The sequence below is a fragment of the Echiichthys vipera genome (genome assembly GCF_963691815.1).
Source record: "Echiichthys vipera genome assembly, chromosome: 15".
NCBI lineage: Eukaryota > Metazoa > Chordata > Actinopteri > Perciformes > Trachinidae > Echiichthys > Echiichthys vipera.
This window is the reverse complement of record NC_139840.1, coordinates 13,079,471-13,100,153: the sequence shown is the minus strand read 5'-3', so window position 1 is coordinate 13,100,153 and position 20,683 is coordinate 13,079,471. Positions and strand designations below refer to the sequence as shown.

Sequence of the window (20,683 nt, the reverse complement as noted above, 5' to 3'; positions counted from 1 at the left end):
TTGGTGAAGTGATTGATAAGTGGGGCGGCATGATTGAAAACTAACTTACTCAGTGATGGGTTCTGCTTTTATTTAAAAAGTGCCTAAAAAGTGTTTATGGAGTTATTTAGCTCTCTATATACATTTCTTTAACTGGATTCTGTGACTGGTTTTACACAGTGACTTGAATGGTCACTGGTCAGTGTGTCTGCAGCTGGTTAAGCTCCTGAAGGATGTAAAAGTTGAACTGTTAAACTGCATGACCTGTCAGAATTACAGCTTTTAATGACTGTAACTAACAGATTCCATGCATTTAACTTGCTGGAAATGTCATTGTGTTTATTTTTTTGGCTGCAATGTCGGGTGGTTGATGTCTTCACTATTTGATGACAGATTTGAACACCCAGCTGGTGGCTACAAGAAGATTTTTGAGACCTGCGAGGAGCTGGCTGAGCCTCTTCCAGCAACAATCACAGGTTTGTTTGCAGCTTTCAAACGGAAATGGGCTGCAGACAGATAATTATTTTACAAGAATGATTTGTAGTATTTTTCTTCTGAAAGCACTGATAATAGGCTCTGAAAGCATTTTTTTTTTTTTTTACAAACCAATACATTCCCATAAATCTCTGATTTATATGTGTTATGTTGGTGTTTTACAGGTAGGATCCCTTCATTTCTGAAGGGAAGTCTTCTCCGTTTGGGACCTGGGCTTTTTGAGGTTGGAGATGAACCTTTCTACCACCTCTTTGATGGCCAGGCCCTCATGCACAAATTTGACTTCAAGAACGGCCAGGTCACCTACTTCCGAAAGTAAGTACCTAAAGGATTATACATGTTCTGTCTTTTTGCAAAACATTTGCATAATTTACTGCACTGCCATGTAGCAAAATCAACCTGCAGAAATGTTCGATTTCTTTTCAAAATGGATGTATAATATTTTGGGATGAAATTTGGTTTCTCCATGTAGGTTTGTCAAAACAGATGCCTACGTGAGAGCCATCACAGAGAAACGTGTGGTGATCACTGAGTTTGGCACCTTTGCATACCCTGATCCCTGCAAAAACATTTTCTCCAGGTGAGTTGCACATAGACACTCAACATTAACATGAAATAAAAATGCAAAATAATTTAAAGTCGGCAAACTCATCCAATCGATAAATGTTTCCACCCATGACATTACCTTTGCATGCAGGTTTTTCTCCTACTTCAAGGGTGTTGAGGTCACAGACAACTGCCTGGTGAACGTTTACCCTGTGGGTGAGGATTTTTATGCTGTAACAGAAACCAACTTCATCACTAAAGTAGACACTGATACCTTGGATACGCTGAAGAAGGTACATCAATACGAGTATATCATAGAATTTGAGGTGTAAAAAAAGTTAATCTTACGGCATTTAAACTTCAGAACTGAACATTTCTTCATGTTAAAGCATATTTGTTTGTGTGCAGGTTGATATGTGCAACTATATCAACATTAATGGAGTGACAGCCCACCCTCACATTGAGAGAGATGGTACAGTGTTTAACATTGGAAACTGCATGGGAAAGGGAGCAACGCTGGCCTACAACATTGTCAGGATTCCACCCACACAGAAAGGTCAGGATCAGCGCTGGCGTCGCCACACATAACAACAGCAGTGGCCTCGCCTTATATTCAGTTCCTCTGAGGGTTAAGCAAATCGCAGTGACCCCTCTCAACAAATGAAATATGTTTTATAAAAGATGTTTTCTCTCTGAGGGTCAGTGCCCTGGAGCTTGCTAAATCAAAAATAATTCAATTCATTCTTTTTTTTTCTTAGATAAGTCTGATCCCATTGAGAAATCCAAGGTGGTGGTGCAGTTCCCCAGTGCTGAGAGGTTCAAGCCCTCCTACGTGCACAGGTCTGTGTAGACCCCACGTGGTATTTTGTCAGAGTAGTCACAGAAAGTCTACTCTTTTTTTCATTCTCCCCTTAACAATTTCAGCTTCGGCATGTCAGACAACTACTTTGTCTTTGTGGAGACTCCGGTGAAAATCAACCTGCTGAAATTCCTGAGTGCTTGGAGCATCCGAGGCTCCAACTACATGGACTGTTTTGAGTCCAATGAGAGCCAAGGAGTAAGAACCTACAGTAGATCGATATCTTTGGTGATTCTAACCCTTGATATTGTCAATGGCTCTTCCCCTGAAATCTAGTGAAATCTATATTGATGTGTATTTTATAGACCCTGTTTCACATTGCCAAGAAAGACCCAGGAGAGTACATTGATCACAAGTTCAAAGGGGCACCCATTGGCATGTTTCATCACATCAACACCTATGAGGACCAAGGCTTCATCGTTGTTGACCTCTGTGGATGGAAAGGGTAAATGTTGGACTTTTATTCACAGTGTCCTGTATATGTTCTGTTGATTTATTCTATACAAATATATTGTTGTTCACTATCTGTTCATCTGTGCAGTTTTGAGTTCGTTTACAACTACCTCTGGTTGGCCAACCTGAGAGCCAACTGGGAAGAGGTGAAGAAGGCGGCCATGATGGCGCCACAGCCGGAGGTCCGCAGATATGTCATTCCGTTGGACGTGCACAAGGTGAGGCACAAAATTGCCACCAACAGATATAAAGTCTCATGTCAGAATCGGGTGATTCGATCATGATACCAGGGTTACGTTTCAATATATTACGATACTGTAACCAAGGCAATCATAAACAACAGGCCACTCTATGCATGTGTCTTTATGTTGGAGTGGAAGAGTCAAATGGCTGAAGTTATATTACAGCACTAGCAGTCTTTGTATCAAATCTTTGCATGTTAACCAATAATTAAAAACTTATACAGTGTTTTTTGGGAATCGTTACAGTATAACAAAACGTAGTAGCACAATACTCAAGTGTATCCATATATATTTACACCCTGTGATGTAGGAGGAGCAGGGGAAGAACCTTGTCAGCTTGCCATACACTACAGCCACAGCGGTGATGCACGCTGATGGTACCATCTGGCTGGAGCCGGAGGTGCTGTTCTCCGGGCCTCGCCAAGGTGCAAACACACCCAACAATTTTACCTTTCTCAGTCATGGAGGTGGACAAACCTCTAGTTAACATATACTGGAAATACCTTAATTACGTATGTAACCAATTTAATGCATTTTTTGTAGCCTTTGAGTTCCCTCAAATTAACTACGAGAGGTATGCTGGAAAGAATTACACATATGCCTACGGCCTGGGTCTCAACCATTTCATACCAGACAGGGTAAGTTAATATCTTCAATTGAGTTTGAGATTCCGAGTGTGCAAAACAAGCTTGTCATTCGCTGATTTTGTTGTGAGTAGATCTGCAAGTTAAATGTGAAGACCAAGGAGACCTGGGTATGGCAAGAACCAGACTCCTACCCCTCTGAGCCCCTGTTTGTTCAGACTCCTGATGGAGTAGATGAGGATGATGGTATGTCAGCAGCAGTATAAACACAATATATGAAATCCTACACCAACTGTGATGGTTATTAATCTGATGCTGTGCTCTTAGGTGTGCTGCTGACCATCGTGGTGGCTCCTGGCTCCCAGAGACCAGGATACCTTCTCATCCTTAACGCCAAGGATCTGTCTGAGATCGCCAGAGCAGAAGTGGAGTGCAGCATGCCTGTCACCTTTCATGGGATGTACAAACCCTAACGGTGCTCTTCTCAGACAGTCATCAGCCATGGAATATCGGCTGCCACCCAGTATTAAGTACAAGATAGATTCTAAGACTCTAAGACTAAACGGTTGTATTTTCTCATTTGCAGTTAATGTGGGTTGTTAAATAAAAAAAAATATTATACCAATTGAGGTGCATTTTTGAATCTAGTTGCTGGATGTACTAGAATCACTAAACCTGAATTGTCAGCATTGGTTTAATTAAGAGATTGGATTTGTTCACATGCTGTGTCACACGAACATTTCATGGTTGGAAAAATAAAGATGAAATCATAACGTGATTGTTTTAGACTCCTCTGTTATGTGGTACTAGCTATCAGTAGCACAGTGGCAAATAAAAAGTAAAAAGGTCCATGAACCTGCTGCTGACCTTGTGCTCCAATCTTCTCCCTCAAAAGATGTGTTTGGGGGTTAAAATAACCTCGTGTAAGTTGATGGTGCTTGGTGCTTTATATAAACAAGCACACAATTCTCATTGTATATTGTGGTTCAATTAAGACACATAATCCGTCAGCCTAAATTCTTTAGATATTTGTAGAGATTTAACATGTTGCCACACAAAATCTTCTTATGGTTGCTTTTCTGACCTTTCCATGTCTGTCCCTATTGTGACTGAGTCTCATGCAGATCTTGCAGCACAGCAAAGCTGATTAACTGTCACTGCTTAATCTGAAGAAAGAAAGAAAGCAAGCAAGCATGTTGCAATCCATTATTCATGCATAACAATGGATGTGTGGTCTTAATATACAATGTCATGAGCCCACATTTCAATGAATGCAAGATTCATGTACATAAAAAGGCATCTGTCTGGTTTAAACAGCTCTTATACAGACAGGTTCAGAGGATTTACCTTCTGTTTTTCTGTTTGTGCGTCACATTTAAACCACTCAATTTGACTCACATTTTTCACACAGCTGATGCACGCTGAGGAAACAAAGCATCAAACATTATTAATATGGCTTGGGAACCCTGATTATGTTGTCACATTTTACACTCCACTGCCAGATTTGAGGATTGCATTAATGAAAGGCTCAGAGGAATTTTGCAATCTGGAATACTGTAAGCTCTTATTTTGGTTTTATATATATATATATAGGCCCACAAATCCACCCCTTTGTGCATTTAGTTCTGACTGGTGCCCACAGATTGTTCAGATGAAGTGGAAGAACTGCCTGTTCTTAATAAGTAATGTTTATTTTTGTCGTTATTTATTTTTATTTTTTTTACATGACAGCTTCTCAGCCTTCCAAAAAGAAAAGAAACAAAACAAGATTACAGGAAAGATTAATTTTGAGGATAAACCTTAGATGAAAAACACAGCAAAGGAAAAGCTCAATGGAAAACTTGATACCTCAGTTGTAACTATCACACCATAAAAGAAGTTTCTCACACTATTAAATTCACACTGTGGGACAGAGGTTTGCATAGTCAGGGTTAAACCAGTGTAAACATTAAATACTTACTACCCTAAATACATACAATACAATACATGAAGTGGATTTTACACAAATGTAACAAAAAACACAAGTAACAGAAACAAAAGACAGCCACACTTTCACCAAACAATGCCACAAATAAAAAGGAAATGATTGTAACTACTGCTACAGTGAATGGAAATAGAGCGTGGAATAAACAAAATGTACGTATAATAAAGAAAATAACTTTGTACTCGTGGATCAAAAATGAAGTCAAGATCACCTCAAATGTAGCTTTTCTGTCTTAGAAGAACAGGTCGACATTTTGGAAAAAAGGATAAGCCGATTGATACCTCTTTCATGTCTATACATTAAGTATGAAGCAATTGCTTTAGCTTAGCATAAACACTGGAAGCAGGGGGAAACGGCTAGCCTGACTCAAATTTTTAAAAATTGGCCTACCAGCACCTCTAGAGTTAATTAACATGTTATATATAATTTGTTTAATCTGTACTTTTCTTTTGCATGCTTTACAATTTGCTGGCAAACAAAACTTGAATCCCCATTAAACCATGAATTCCCAAGCTTCAGAGGTGCTGGCAGGTGTATTTTTGCTAGCAGTTTCCCCCTTTTTACGGCACTTATGCTAGGCTAAACTAACTGCCTCCTGGCTCCAGCTCCTTACTTAACGCTCAGAATCAGACAGATATCTTCTCACTGTGTTAAAATGTCAAACTCCTTTAAACTGGAGCAAGCCTCTGTCCCTTACAGAGCAACACACACAAAAGACAAGCAGAACAAAAGGCTCACACTACTCAATCACATTTTATGAAATACATCTCCAGGCTTACTTTAATGTGATAAGTGACTACTGACACCCTTGAAAATACCTTTTCAGCTATACAACTTTTGCATTGCAGGAAATAAAGGAATTAAGTATTGATAGTGCAAGGTTATACGGTACATATATTAATATACTGTTTAGATACTGTCCTATACGTAAAGTGCAAATCTCTCGATCAGATGAAAAGTGTGTGCAAGCATTTCTAATTTTTGACTGACTGATCCACCTGCCCATGCACAAATGAGCCCTTTACATTGGCTGCCAGCTACTTTACACACCCCCTGGTGAAACATTCACATTACACATAATTTTCCCTTCTTTTCTTTACAGTATGGCCACTTGGGGTAACCAAATACGACGTAGCCTTGATCTCCTTTAGGTGTTTATTGTGTACTTATAAACTTTGGGTAATCTCTGTTAAGGGTGTGCCTAACTTTTGTCATAGTCCGGAAAAACTGGAGAGTGATTTTTTCTTTATCATAACACCGACAGTGTAAACTTCAGCTGTGTATTACCATAACTCCAAAGTGTAGGGCCATTTTAATGTGAGAGCATATTCAGGAGATCACTATGTTGAGGAAGTCTTAAACTTCAAATTGAATCCAACAAACAACACCTTGTAGCATTTTGGTCAATAATCAGTTAGCCTAATTATCCATTCTAATGACGAAAACTGGGAATGAAAGTGAACTGTGGTTGGGGAGAAACACCACTGAGACCGGCTCAAGTGGAAACACAGCCATCACACATACTGAACAGCTCTCACACACGCACGCACCCTACGTGCTCACCGTCAGCATGACAAACATACATAAACACAAACACAATCATGCAGGATCATCTGGAAGCGGTTTCTTACTGACTGGTGTAACTGATGTTTAAGACCAGCTTCTTATTTAGACCTGTGGGCATGGATGGCAAACATTAGGTGAGTAATTTTGAATTTTACAATGTGCAAGAACAACAGCCACCATGTTTTTTTGTTTTTAGAGCCTCTCACTCCATAAGTCGGCAGTTGTTGGGTTTGTGTGTATGTGTTTGGGGCTGGAGGGGCCGTGTGTATGCTTGGGGGAGGAGGGCTGAAAAATCAGTTGGTCTCATAGGTGGAGAGCAGGGCAGCATCCACGGGCTCCATGCAGGAGGGGCAGGTGAAGGATCTCATCAGCCAGTCGTCTATACAGTCCATGTGGTAGATGTGCATACACGGCAGGAACCTGATAGGGTCGCCATATACAAAGTCCAGCATACAGATCACGCATCTGAAAACAGATTAAATAAAGATTTTAAATGAATATTGGGATGTGAGTTACCAATCATCTAGTACTTAGATTAATGCAATATCTTCATGTACCTTAACTGCTGTTACTGTTCTTTAAATGATGCAATTTAAAATGTATGTAGAACTGAAATTATCTGTCATTTAAAAAATATTCTAAATTGGCAACAATTTTGATAGTTGATTAACTCAAGTAATCAAATTTAATCAAGTAAAACGCTAACCATTCTCTGGTTCCAGCTTCTCATGTGAGAGAATTTGCTGAATTTCTCTGTTTTATATGATTTTATATTGTTGGAAATGAGGTAATACATAATGTTACCACGACATTTTACAGACTGCTATTGGGGCTGCAACTTACAATCATTTTTATTATAAATTGATTTAATGATTTTTTGTAAACTGTCTGAAAATAATACAATGATATACCACCACTGTATCACAGGGCCTGAGGTGATGTCTTACACTATCTTGTTTTGTTCAACAAACAGTCCAAACCCAAAGGTATTTAATTTTAAATGATATGAAACATTGAAATACAGCAAATCCTAAGATTTAAAAGCTAAAACCAGCTAATGGTTGGTCATTCTTCTTAATAATTTACTATCAGTTTATGGTTATAATGTATATAGCCCCAAAACACAAATTTGCTTTAGAGGCCTTCATATATATAATATATGACTTCCTAAATTATGACCGCATTCTTAATTAATAGATTACAAAATTGTAATAGCTTAAATTTTCCTTCATTTAGCACTTTGATTAAAATAAATCAATTACAGCTTCACATGCATTATATGCCTGTTACAAAAAAATATGTTTTTATTTGAGATTAAATACTAGTCACATTTAAAAATAAAATAAAAATTAGTCAAGAGTATGTCAAATATGATGTCTGAATTAGTCAATATTGCTCAACTGTAATGGTCTAAAACCCCCAGCACAAAAAAAAAAACAACTCAATGCTCACTCTCTGATCTTCTTCTCTGAGCCGTCTTGCCCTGCATCATAAACACCCTTAGGGAGGTGCTGGATGAGGCCGATGCGCTGAGCTATGCGGATCTGCTCCTCCTCTGTCAGCTGGGTGGCCAGACGCGCCTGACTGGGCGTGGGATGGTACATGGGCATGTGAGCCTGCTCCTGGTAACACACAAAAGAAAACACAAACATGAAACAAAAAAAATGATCCTCTTGTATTATCCTTTGTCTGTGCAAAGCGGCCTGACTGGTGCGGCTCTGTGCAGGGACAAACGGAGAAATAAAGCAGCTGTCTGGTGTGGACAGTATTTACAGACCAGTTAATGATAACATGTGTTTACTCAGGTAATGTATCTTACTGGACACAGGTAGATTTCAAACAAAGGCCGCAGACATGAGACACGGAATACAAGCATCTTTTCATAGACATTACCTACTACATGTGAGCATTTAGGCTTTTAACTAACCTCATTCTTATAAAACACTTGTCCTATGCGTGCCAGACATTTTTATTTTCTTAAATGAACACCCTGGAAGTTGAATTATCTCACCTGGTACGGCGGAGGTGGCTCCAGGTCAGGGTCTGTCCCGTCCCCGAAGCTTGCCCTGTCTGACTGGGATTCATGAAGCAGAGAGATGTCGTCTGATGTCGGAGACTTGAGACAGTTGCCCATATCTTCCGTGTCTCCGGTCCAGTCCTGCTGCCCGACGTTTAAAATCAGATCTTTTGTCGCTAAAGTTGCTTTCGGTGGCTAATGTTAGTTTTGTCTCATATCCCAGAAACCATTCACGTAACAGTTCAACTAACGTTACACGCTGCTAAAGACACCATGTACATGATTATACAACTCCTGCATTAAAGTAAATATGCACACTAGTTCATGTTTACACGGAGCTCCACCTGACAAACAAAACAAAGAACTCCCGTGCTAACGACAGCTAGCAGCTAGCCTTGATAAGTATCGCTCATACCTCTGTACGAATCACAATTTCTACTAAATATCTACTTCAGCAGCAGCTGTGGCTGTCACTCTGAGTGGCCTGAGTGTTAAACTGTAACGACATTTCCGCATTTGAACTTCGTGAGTAACATTAAACAGTTTGCTTCCTTGCTAGCTCTTTCTTCAACCGGAGGACATGTTATCGGTCGGTTGGCAATGACGTAAAAGTGAGATCCTGCGTGATGATTGGATGGTTTCCCTCTACGTAGAGATACGTAATGTACGAGAGCAGAAGTCCCACCCCTTTCTATTATTTTTTGTATAATACCTTAGAACTATTACTGGAAAATGTAATGTTTGTTTTTGTCAGATACGATGCTATATATGACAAAGAATATTTTCTTAGCAATTTCACAATATTCTTAAACCTCACTTTAATGTGAAAAAGAAATGGTATTATATATGAAGACGATCGAAAAACAAAAAGCCACCAAAAATGTACAGTTGTGCTCCCTACTTAAGTTTTCAATTAATTTATGTTCAATTCTTCAATGACCCCTTTCATGATTTATTTTCCTTTTTTTGCTTTTCTACTTGTCTTTGTGTATTTGTTTTAATATTTCTGTATATTTGTATATCTACTTAAAAATACGTAATGTTTCATCGTTTTTTTCTCATTTGTAATGAATACCAAGTTGAAATAAAATGTTTTAGGAAACAAAATCCCTTCAAAATAAGAGAAAAAATAAAATGAAGTACGTGATGAAGTAGGCTATAATGATAATTTATTATCATTACAATGAACAAATAATAAAAAAGGTTATCGGTTTAACGTAAAAATGTCATTACATTGAGATTTGTTTTATTAGTATTAGTGTAATGGTATCTATTTGTAAAAATGAACCAGAACATCTCAGTCATTTTTCAACTTTATAAGCAAAATTCTAATCAGTTTGTTAAAGATGTACTAATCTAACTAATTTAACTTACTAATGTGAAAATCAGTTGTACTTTTTCTGAAAAATCAACTTATTGTTTTCAATTGAAATATTATTGCAAAATGTCGACAGATATTGATGCTATTTTCAGTGAAAAGAAAATCAGTCTAAGGGCTTTATTTTCCCCAAAGAGCGATCTTACTGTAAATGTTATGATCGATTGTTTGACTTAAATGTTTTATTCACAAATGTATTATTTTACAAAACAAATCACAAGTGTGATTATTTCCCCTTGAGACCTTAACTTAACTTTAATTTCACACTCACACAGGTGTTTTCACTAATTCTGGCTGATTAGAGGTTGAAGTCTTTGGAGCTACACTGGTCACCAAACTTCATGAATGATAAGTGGAAGGATAAAGATGCAACAGAAATAATGAATAGAACTAGCTGCTTCAGTTTCAGGGCCCTGTTGTTGTTTCATGCTGACTCACTGTCACACTGTCATAGTTCACTGGGGCACTTGGAGTAATTGTTAATGTTATTAGTCACACCTGTGCTTTTCCAACTATGAGTCTTTAAATTTCTTCTGTGAGAAACAACAAAAGTGTACTCTCCCACACAAGTGTAGAGGTCTAGTTAGGTGCAAGTGAAATAACCAGTGTGGGTGAACCAAAGACACACACACATACACACACACACACACACACACACACACACACACACACACACACACACACACACACACACACACACACACACACACACACACACACACACACACACACACACCGCACCAGTACAGTTGTACTATTTAGTGTATAATATGTACATAAAATGTGTCAGGTAGTCAGAAAGATAAATAAGAAGCGACTCTACAACAAAAAAGAGACTTGTTTTGACATGATAAAAAGGGTGTAATCAGTATTAACAACCAATAAGTAGAAATAGAAATAAATAATAACTGACATAAATGCACAAACTGCCAGTTCCCCACTTAAACTGGTTGAGATGTTTTTGCAATCAAATAAAAAGACATCCAGTAACAGTGGCAATGTGAGGACACCTTTATTTGTATATACAACTATTGTACACATAAAAACCCACAAAGTTTTTGCATTCCAGGAACTTATGATACAAATCTCAATGTTTTTGGTTAAGAGACTTTCACAGAATTGGCCTTCACCAGGCAAATAAAACAAAAACATAAACCTTAATATTTCCAAAGATTCCTTTACCTTTAAAGCTCATCAGCTGATACTGTTGTTATTTTTTTCTCTAAATGTTACAAACAGCATAATTTCTCTGTACATTATTAGTAAGTAATAGAGTAATGTTAATTTGTGAAGCAAATGTACCATGGGATTTCTACAGTGTTTCTACAGTCATCGTCTGCAATGGTTAATATGATATTCACAAAGAAGAAAACGATGAAAGATCATGTTGTTTTCATATCACTTCATAGTAAAAATTACACACCCAACAATTGTCAAAATTGAATGTTAAATATAATTGTTGGGAAATTCTCATTTAAAGGGTTTAGACTGGTAAAGAAAAAAAACGTTTGAGGTTTATTGGAGGCATGATTTAACAATAATGCAGGGTGAAATAACAAATAAAGCATATTTTATATGTTATTCTATAACTGTATTCATATCCCACAGCTGATTATGTTCAATACCAAAAAGTAAAATGACAAGGGAAATCAGGCAGATTTTCCCCCTGCACAGTCATTCACACTGTAAAAAAATCCAGCATTATTGAGTGTTACTTATTAGTATCCCACATTGTCTGGTAAAGTATCAGATCACCTCTTTGTCATGGCTTGTTGTATTGATCTGGTCTAAGAAATGAAAATGGTGTCATGATCACGATGTATTTACAAAACAGTTAATTTATAAGAAAATGTAGTTACATATTCACACACCCCACAGATAAATACTGTTCAGAGCAACACTGAATCATTTAGAAACATCTTCAGAAATGAAAATACCCATTGACACAAATGACATAATTGGATCCATTCATTTTTTTTCGGCATCCCGCAGCTAACTGAGATGTATCGTTACTCTCTATCATCAAGTACAAGTCAGGAAATAGACCTTTATTTATTGTCAGTGTTCTGTGTGAATTGGCAACTACAGTTTCAGGAAGTATTGTTTTTTTTCGTTCATTTTGGGTTCACATTTTAGCAAACATCCAGAGGGCTCATGGCCTCGAAGCACTGATGCAAAAAGAGTCACATTAACCTTCACTCTGTACACCGTCGTACAGACGCCTCTCTGGCATCCCCCCTCCTCCCCCCTGCTGTGCCTCCTGTCCCTAGCACCTGTCGTCCTCCTCTGTGTCGCTAAGAGGATCACAGCCCGCAACAGAGGTTGTCTGCGCCAGGCGCTTCCGAAAGTGTCCGTTGGGGACCTGCCAGCCAGTCCGCAAGCGCGGGCGGGCCGAGTTGACGGTATTTGAGCGTCCCAGGCTGCATGCCACAGCTGCCTCGAAGGTCAACGTCTCCATGGAGCCGGAAGGGTCTGGGCTGTGGTCACCCTCTTGGGAGGCCAGGAACGGCTCGGAGGGGTAGCGTCGAGGTGGTGACGGGTCTCGGTCTGCCTCGCTCAGCCTCTCGCACGCAACCTCTTCCTGGGTCTCCCATTTGGGCTTGCCCCGCCTCATGGTCTCTGGGCTTGCTTTCTCATCCTCGTTCTCACCGACGGAGGGGTGTAGCGGGGAGTAGGAGATGTGAGGGCGTGAGCAGGTCTGTGATGAGGGTCGTCGGCCAGTGGGGGTGCTGGACTCTGAGGTGGATGGCACCGGACTGTCCGAGCTGTTGCCCTGGAGACAAGAATAAAGACTTAATAGAACAAACAATGCATTTATGGCTTGTCTTTTCCACAACATCTAGTGGCTTAAACCTGTCAAAATTGTAAGAGGCATTCCAGCTATTGAGCCATGAATGGGAAATTTGCTCATTTCATTTGAATTTGACAGATTTTAAAGTGTGTTGTGTTGGTGACTTGGGACTAGCTGCTTTGCTGCTGTCCAAGTTCCTAAATCACTTCATTGGACAGAGCTTTTCTGACCCACCTGTTTATCTTGGGGGTGTGCTCTCTCGACACTAGAGGATCGTGAGGGCTGCAAACTTCTTTCCTCTGAGTTACAACGAGATGTGTCTGGAGAGAGGAGGTGACAGCGCTCCTTTGAGCGGCCACGTTCCCGGTCACTCTGCCTGTGCTCTGACCGAGAAACTAGAGGGAAAACATTCAGGGGAGAAGAGAGCATAAAATTACAGATAATGAGAGAAAGCCAAAATTATTTACAGCCGCGACAGAGATGCTGGTATTGTTTTTACCAACAGTGCCAGTGTCTTGGCCGCGGCTGGTAAAAAAACCCGCTTCATACTGTATGCACACAAGCTGATGTAATAGTAACAGGTGAGCAGGACTGACCAGCAGCCTTGTAGCTTTTGTGGCGAGGTCGATAAACTCTCTCAGGACTTTTCTCCTCCTGCCAAAGACCGTTTACCCGCTGATCTGCAATAGTGGAGACTGAACGTTTCATGGCGCCGCTTGCAACCTCCGTCTGCTTGTATGTGAAAAAAGCATACACAAACAAAACAGATGGACAAGGTACATACTGTAATTAAATTTGGATTATTTATTTCAGAATCAAGTGGACCATTGCAGAGAAGATTTCATGCTTTAACCAGTGGAAAAAACAGTGCATCTATTAGATTTAGTTTCCTCTATTCTGGAGATGAGAGAGCTCAATGTAAGAAGGCCTCAGCATTCAAAGATCACATCCCATTTAATTCTTTGAAACTTAATCCGACTACCACAGTAGAAAAAGACAAGCCAAAATTATACTGATTTAAACTTCTCAGCATCACATAAGGAACAAGGCACTTTGGCATTTTAGCCCATGCAGCCGGTGACATCCTCAAGATCCAGCACAGAGGCCATGTCATGGAAGATGTGTATACCTGCGACTCTACAGCCAGACGGGGCATGGAAGAGGCCCGCACACACAGACCTCTCCCTAGTGGAAGCTCCTGTGGGGCTTCAATCCCCCTACTGCACTGGCCCACCTAGGTGAGTACAGAAACAAGAGAGGAGGGCAAGAGAGACACCAATCAGGCTTGTCCCCGCCAGGACTGCCTCTATATACGGAGGTCCAGTTCAGTGGAGAGGAGGGCAGACAGAGCCATTCCATCACTGAGGGTCATCTATCAGAGACATCACCATCGCCATCCAATCAGAAGCCATTCCAGCCAAAAATGGACAGATTAACAACTAGCAACAGGAAAACTGACTTCAGGGAGGAATAGAAACAGGTGGGGAAACGGAGCGAGAATAGACAATAAACAAAACAGTTCACAGGGAAAGATGGATTCCATATTTCAGCTTGGAAGTACATTCAGTCATGCACGTTCAGGTCTTAATAGCTAGACGGCAGGCGACGTCTGTCTAGGGGACGAGCACATTCCTCTGCAAGAACAAACACTAATGCGTGGGTATTTCAGAGTCATTTCATATCATTCATCTAGCAAGCGATGTAGACCAGTAAAACCAGACACTTTAGACACAGTAAAACATCAACAAGTTTGACAATCTGCCTTTTGCTATTCCAACCTCCACAGCACTAAAGGAGAGGAGTACAGGGAGCAGTGATGCCGTGCTCTGCAAGGCACGGAGAAAAGTCACAGCAACGTCATCAGGTGAAACATGTTTATGCTGTTCTTGTGGGGTTAAACACATGAAGAAAAGTCGTGCATTGTAAATGTTGAGGGTGAAATTATGTGCTCTGAGACAGTGGTTCTGAACCTGGGGGTCGGGACCGCCCTTGGAGATCAAGCGATTACTCTGAAGTACGACACACGGCGTATGATTTGTGTCAAAACATACACATAATAATATACTCAAGGGAAAGGGAGCATTTTGTCTGTGATGTTGGTTAACTAAATGTGCCTATGTCAAGTCAAATCAGGGCCCATATTCACAAAACACCTTAAAGCTAAAAGTAAGCCTACCTCCTAACTAGCTGATTTAGGAGTAACTTAATATAATTGAGGGTGTCAGTTCTTATGTTAGGACTGCTAAATTTGGATCTAAGAGTATTTCAAAAAGCCTTTTAGCACTAAAAGCAACTTTTAAATCTGTGAAAAGTTAGAAGTAGTCAAGAGGACTCCTAATTTACTAAAAGCAAAATCACTAACAATCTAAGTGGCCGCTGCCAGCAATCAGCCACATAATGGCGTTAGAAATCTTTAATGATGGTGGGGAAGCCACATTTATTTCCGGGCATAAAATGTCCCATGCTTCTTCTTTTTTTTTTTTTTAAATGATCTGACTCTCAGTTTTCCTTCAATATTGTCCTGCCTTTCATGCACAAGCTGGGTTTGGTTTTTGTTTGTGTGAGCACCTCTCACTATTAGCCATGGTTATTGTATTCTGACAATTAAGAGGCTTCTTACGTGGATACTCGCTTATTGTTAACATGCTGCCAAACTTAATTAGCTGTTCATATACTTGACTAGTCAGTAGCCTATATTGCTCTTTGTTTTCTGTTAAATCAGTGACATTTTGCCTACATTTTATTTTGAAAATCTCTTTTTGGATATTGCGACAGACCTCCTACAGTATTTCTATCAACAATTTACTGAAATAGACTCAAAACAGTCCCAGACCCAAGACAGTTTCATGAAACCTGACATCACTGAGAAAAAACAGAGAGGTATCTTGTTGAAATTATAATGTGACTTCAGACTGTTGTTTTCTTGCTTAAGCCCGTTTCACACCCGCAGTGTGTTTTCTAATTACAGAATTTGGTCCTCAGTACTGAGCTAGTATTTGTGCCTGAAACAACAGGAGGAGTAACAACTGCATGTCTAGTTACCCCTTTACTATACCATGACAACTTCTTTCATGTGGTATAGTATAGGGATAAACGCAATGTGTGTTTTGTCCGTCGTGACAAACTGTGTCTGCGCAGATGTGTGTTGCACTTATGGGGTTGTGAAATCAATAACATGATAAGACGGAAGAAAAAACATATATCTATTCTTCAAAATGATGTTTACTTTTTAAATTTGACCTCTAAAACAACCTGAGAAGGAAAACACATGGGCAACTTCTGACAACTTGACAATGCTGTTTTTAAGGGGTCACAGGTTAAAAAGTTAAGAACCACTGCTCTAAGACGTGGTTATTGTAAAAATGGTTGTAGGCTCATGTTAGTCCTCTTTCTTACCAGATTCTGCTGTTGACTAGCATCAGTGTCAGAGCTTATGGGCTGCAAAAACAGTTCCTGAGGTGAGATGGGGCTCAAAGCCACAAAGCCTCCTCTGGTTCTGTATCGTGACAGAGAGAAACAGTAAACAAACAAATAAATAGAGACACAAGTGCAGATATAATAAATATGCATGCATGCACAGACTCACAGGGCAGAGCCAGCACTGTGGGCCATCATCGGCAGCGTCTGAGTGTTGGACAGAATGTCCTCGGGGAGAGCAGCGGCATCCAGACGCTTGAACATTAAGCTACTCTTCTGATATGAGAGAATCAAAAACACAACAAATCAAATAAAGCTCAAGCGGCTTCATTATGATTTGATTTTCATGTTGTTCAGGCCCACATTTAATAAGGTTAAAAGGGATTAAGTACTCTGCACATCAAAGACAAGGTAATTAAATGCTCAGGTTCATACTTACATGCATGTTGCATGTTTTGATGCTTTCTACCTATATATATAGTATATGACATCACAAATGTACAGAAGTCAAGACGGTGCGTTTAAAGGCACAGTGTCTGAATACGGGTTGTGTACATTTCTCTGAGAAGCGTTTTGATACTTTCACTGTATTTATATAGCCCCCCAACCTGCTTTATAATAAAACAATACACAGATATCTCACTTTTTACAATGTGGGACATTTAAGTATGTTCTGCATATCTCCATTCTGTCTTCATAGTTGTATTTGTTAACAATGAATGATTAAGAAATATGGCCAATTTTGAAGGAACTTGATTCTTGTTTTGCAAGACTGCAATTCTTCCTCAATTTTTCTTTTCCTCCATGGATTTTGGGCTGAACAATTGTAGAAGTGAGCATTGATGTCCATTCATCCATGCACAGCTTTTAGCAGCACATGCAGAATACATGCAGGTGGTTCCTCTAATAATAATTATAATAATAGTAATCGATCAAATTAATTGTACCTTATATGTGTGCCATAGTACTCACAGATGAAATTATAACAGAACCCATGTGATAGATGACATGGCTGTCAGTGAGGTTGGTTGTTTTTTGTTTTCCTTCTCCACCTTTTAAAAAATCTATTTATGCATCTATTTTCTTTGCATATATTATAGTGAAACCGGGGGTGAGGAAGTTGATAACAGCATGCAGAGTTGACCTGAGCTTCCAGTTGTTGCCTGAGCTTCTTGGCTTTGTTCTGTTTGAAGTAGTCCATTATCATCATGGAAGCGTAGATCTTCCCCACCGTCATGTCCGTATCTGTGAAGGCAGACACGCTAAATTAACTGTTACTGCTCGTCTCTAAGGTTTACATTGAGTATTTCCTTCATAGATAAAGCCAGACCTTTGTTGATAGGTACCAGTAGGTCCAAGCTTTTCTGGGGAAGATAAGGCCAAATTATACTGATCTCTTTTTGTAGTTCACTATCCAGAGCGATACGGTCCTCACCACCTGTGACAAACATCCACATTCAGCCACTTTGAGAAATGGAATATGTTAAATTAACGGCTTAAAAAAAGTTGTAAGATTAATCGAATAATCGACTAGTTCATTTATGCAACCTTTCAAGCACAGAAAGTAAAAATAAACTAACCAAACATGTGAAATGCAATCTTTTTCATGTGAAAACGTTAGTTTCACATATGATGTTGTGATTTACAAATGTGAAACCAAGTTTCGCCAACTGAACTAACAGTAATCACTCAATGTCAACTAATTATAATATGACTAACTATGAACTAACAAACTAACACCTTTGTCAGTTGTGAAGATTTTCTGCATTTGTTTGATAGCAACTAATAGATTTTTATTTTTGTATTGTTGGTCGGACAAAACAAGCGATGCGATGTCATCACATTTTCATGATTTTAGGTCCCTGTATAGACCAAACGACAAATCTGTTATAAAAATAAAACAATTAATGAAGATAATCGTAAGTTGAACCCTTAGATGCCATATCACAAGCATCACAAGCAATTAGTGACTCTGACCTCGAGCTATTTTGATGTCCAAAGCTGTGCGAATGAGCGACATCAGCGTGGAGGTGAAGTGGACGGACATGTCCTCGTCCACAGGCATGTTCATCAACACCAACCTCTGCCAGACAACGAGTGACGGAGAGAATTAGACAGAAGGAGATTCAATCATTCAATTATTTCTCAGTGTGAACTTCCAGCACAAAATGCCACCCAGAACGATTTAGTCTCTATACATTATCGTAAATTGTTGGACATCTGAAATTTCCAGTTTGACTCCACCACTAAAATACACATCTGCTTTAATGAAGTTTGCATAAACTGTGTTTTAAAATGATTTCTTAATTTTTTTCTGTGGACAATACCTGAACAACTTCTGTAAATGTTCAGGCAGTAATCTGCTTTGGCCTTAAACATAACTAACAAAGTACTGAATCCAACAAAACCCTTCAGTTGTATTACCCTTGACTTCATAAACAATCTGTTGGTATGTTTCCTTGAATCTACCTTTTTGACAATTCATATTTCTGTTTTATATATTTATCCTAGTTAAATAAGGGTTATAATTAAATAAATATATATAATGGATTTATATTATATAGCAGACAGGATTTTAAATGAGTTTTAATTTCATCCAGATCTTCTCTCTTTAAAAAAGTGATGTTTTCAGTACCTTGTAGGCAATCTTAGCAGGACATTTTTTGCCAAGGCCCAGGGGTGGTGACATGTGGGTTAACATCTCATACATGGCAGTGTAGTGAATACGACCACTTCAGAGTGATGAGTAAGGGGAGGCACAGAAGCAGAAGGTGGAGAGGTTAATGAAAAGTGCTGTAAAACTCAGATCTAACACAGATGAAGACAAAGCAAGTTCCCTTTTCACAGTCTTGTACTTTTGTAATCTTGTAGATTTTTAGAACATTTTTATTTCTGAACTCTAGATTCTCTTTTGCACTTGAATTTAATCGATTTGTGCTAAACATGACAGCTTATTGCACTGAAAAATGTGTTTCACACGCTTTGACAGCCCTCTGCTGGATGAAGATAGAACATGAATGTTGAACTAAAGAAAACTGAACATGTGAAAGTGCAGCAGTAATAAGATCAAATCTCACCATGCCAGACGGTCATACTCCCCCCAGATGCGAACAAACTCGTCCAGGTGATGGGGACCCAGAATTGAGGAGTCTCGCGTCAGGTACTCAAAGTTATCCATGATTACAGCCACGAACAGATTTAGCATCTAAAAAGGGACACAATGAAGAAAAGCAGTGTCCTTTACTGGGATCAATGACAAATGTGTAAACAGTGTTATTTCGGTGGAGCCCTGACCAGGAACGAGCTGAAGAAGATGAATGAGACGAAGTAGCAGTAAGCAAAGTCAGTTCCGCAGCCTCCCTCGTGGTCTGGAGACGTGGTGAGGGGGGAGATGGAGGTGTCTGGTTCACACTCCTGACCTGACAGGCACGAAAGCATAATCTCCTGCCAGGACTCCCCTGTCGCACTCCTGGTGGTTTAGACACAAACACCTAGTTGACATCAAATCAAGATCCATTTTCTAGAAAGGAAAGTGCATTGCGAGAATTGAAACTGAAGGCATCATTGTTTGATAAGCCCACCTGAAGAGCAGCATCAGCGCACTGAAAAAGGTCTTAAAATTGTTGTGTTGATTGATGTGACTCTCATCATTCAGCTTGATGTTTCCAAATACCTGGAGGAAACAGGTTTTGTTTATTTCACTGGATCCCGATTAGCTTCTGCCACAGTAGTTGTAATCCTCCTAAGGTCCATACATTCATAAAATGTCCAAATAAAATATTAATACATCCATAGCAGCAATCAGTTATATTAATAAATGGTTCAAATGACCTCTTTTGGTTGTTATTGGCCTATTACAGACATATTTTATATATATATATATATATATATATATATTATTATTATTATTTATTATTCATTTTAGCATTCATCTGAGCATACAGTATATTTTAGTTTAAATTCTCAGCAATTGATTGATACTAAAGTTATTATTTATTTATTATCTTTATTTAGCAAATTTTCTTTCTCTCTGTGTTAATTTTATTTTTTAAATAGAATTGGTTGATCGTAGTAGTAGTTATTTGTTTAGGAAAGCAACTTTCTGGGTACATTTGCAGAGTTATATCGGTGCACAATCAACATGGAAAATGTCTATTTTCAATCCAACTCAAAAATGCACAATTTCAGCTGCCACATCAGTAATCAGTGAGTTTTCCACCTCAAAAATTGGTCGGGCTCTCGTAAAAACCCATTAAAAAACTGAGAAGACATCAGATAGAAAAGCATACACTATAAATTCAGTCACACATTGTGCATTTGTTCCCAAAAACTATCTGTATTTATATTTTCTCTACAGGTATTTATGTTTTTC

General features: G+C 39.1%; 3 protein-coding genes across 3 annotated transcripts in view; 1 reads left to right on the top strand and 2 right to left on the bottom strand.

Annotated features, from left to right (window-relative positions):
• Positions 1–349: 349 nt before the first annotated feature.
• rpe65a (retinoid isomerohydrolase RPE65 a) lies at positions 350–3,631 on the top strand (the record flags this gene model as incomplete). The annotated part of the gene is made up of 13 exons (XM_083927769.1): positions 350–459; positions 643–789; positions 947–1,054; positions 1,172–1,313; positions 1,429–1,576; positions 1,779–1,860; positions 1,945–2,077; positions 2,185–2,324; positions 2,421–2,550; positions 2,885–2,999; positions 3,118–3,212; positions 3,293–3,404; positions 3,486–3,631. The coding sequence occupies 13 exons, from the start codon at positions 350–352 to the stop codon at positions 3,629–3,631; spliced, it is 1,608 nt and encodes a 535-aa protein (XP_083783895.1).
• Positions 3,632–4,841: 1,210 nt separating this feature from the next.
• LOC310957463 (RING finger protein 11-like) lies at positions 4,842–9,305 on the bottom strand. Its single transcript, XM_083928036.1, has 3 exons — positions 8,720–9,305; positions 8,161–8,330; positions 4,842–7,173 (listed from the first exon to the last, which is right to left on the bottom strand). Exons 1-3 carry the CDS (start codon positions 8,840–8,842, stop codon positions 7,002–7,004), a joined length of 465 nt encoding a protein of 154 aa, XP_083784162.1. The 5' UTR covers positions 8,843–9,305; the 3' UTR covers positions 4,842–7,001.
• Positions 9,306–12,369: 3,064 nt separating this feature from the next.
• cacna1eb (calcium channel, voltage-dependent, R type, alpha 1E subunit b) overlaps positions 12,370–20,683 on the bottom strand; it is a gene marked incomplete at both ends in the record, with an annotated part of 56,345 nt that continues 48,031 nt past the window's right edge. The window contains 13 exons of the mRNA XM_083927929.1: positions 12,370–12,876; positions 13,129–13,289; positions 13,491–13,626; positions 14,024–14,128; positions 16,291–16,390; positions 16,481–16,587; positions 17,456–17,556; positions 17,642–17,749; positions 18,289–18,394; positions 18,947–19,043; positions 19,389–19,516; positions 19,606–19,780; positions 19,893–19,984. Of these exons, the coding sequence (XP_083784055.1) occupies positions 12,370–12,876; positions 13,129–13,289; positions 13,491–13,626; positions 14,024–14,128; positions 16,291–16,390; positions 16,481–16,587; positions 17,456–17,556; positions 17,642–17,749; positions 18,289–18,394; positions 18,947–19,043; positions 19,389–19,516; positions 19,606–19,780; positions 19,893–19,984 (1,923 nt within the window). The remainder of the gene's footprint in view (positions 12,877–13,128; positions 13,290–13,490; positions 13,627–14,023; positions 14,129–16,290; positions 16,391–16,480; positions 16,588–17,455; positions 17,557–17,641; positions 17,750–18,288; positions 18,395–18,946; positions 19,044–19,388; positions 19,517–19,605; positions 19,781–19,892; positions 19,985–20,683) is intronic.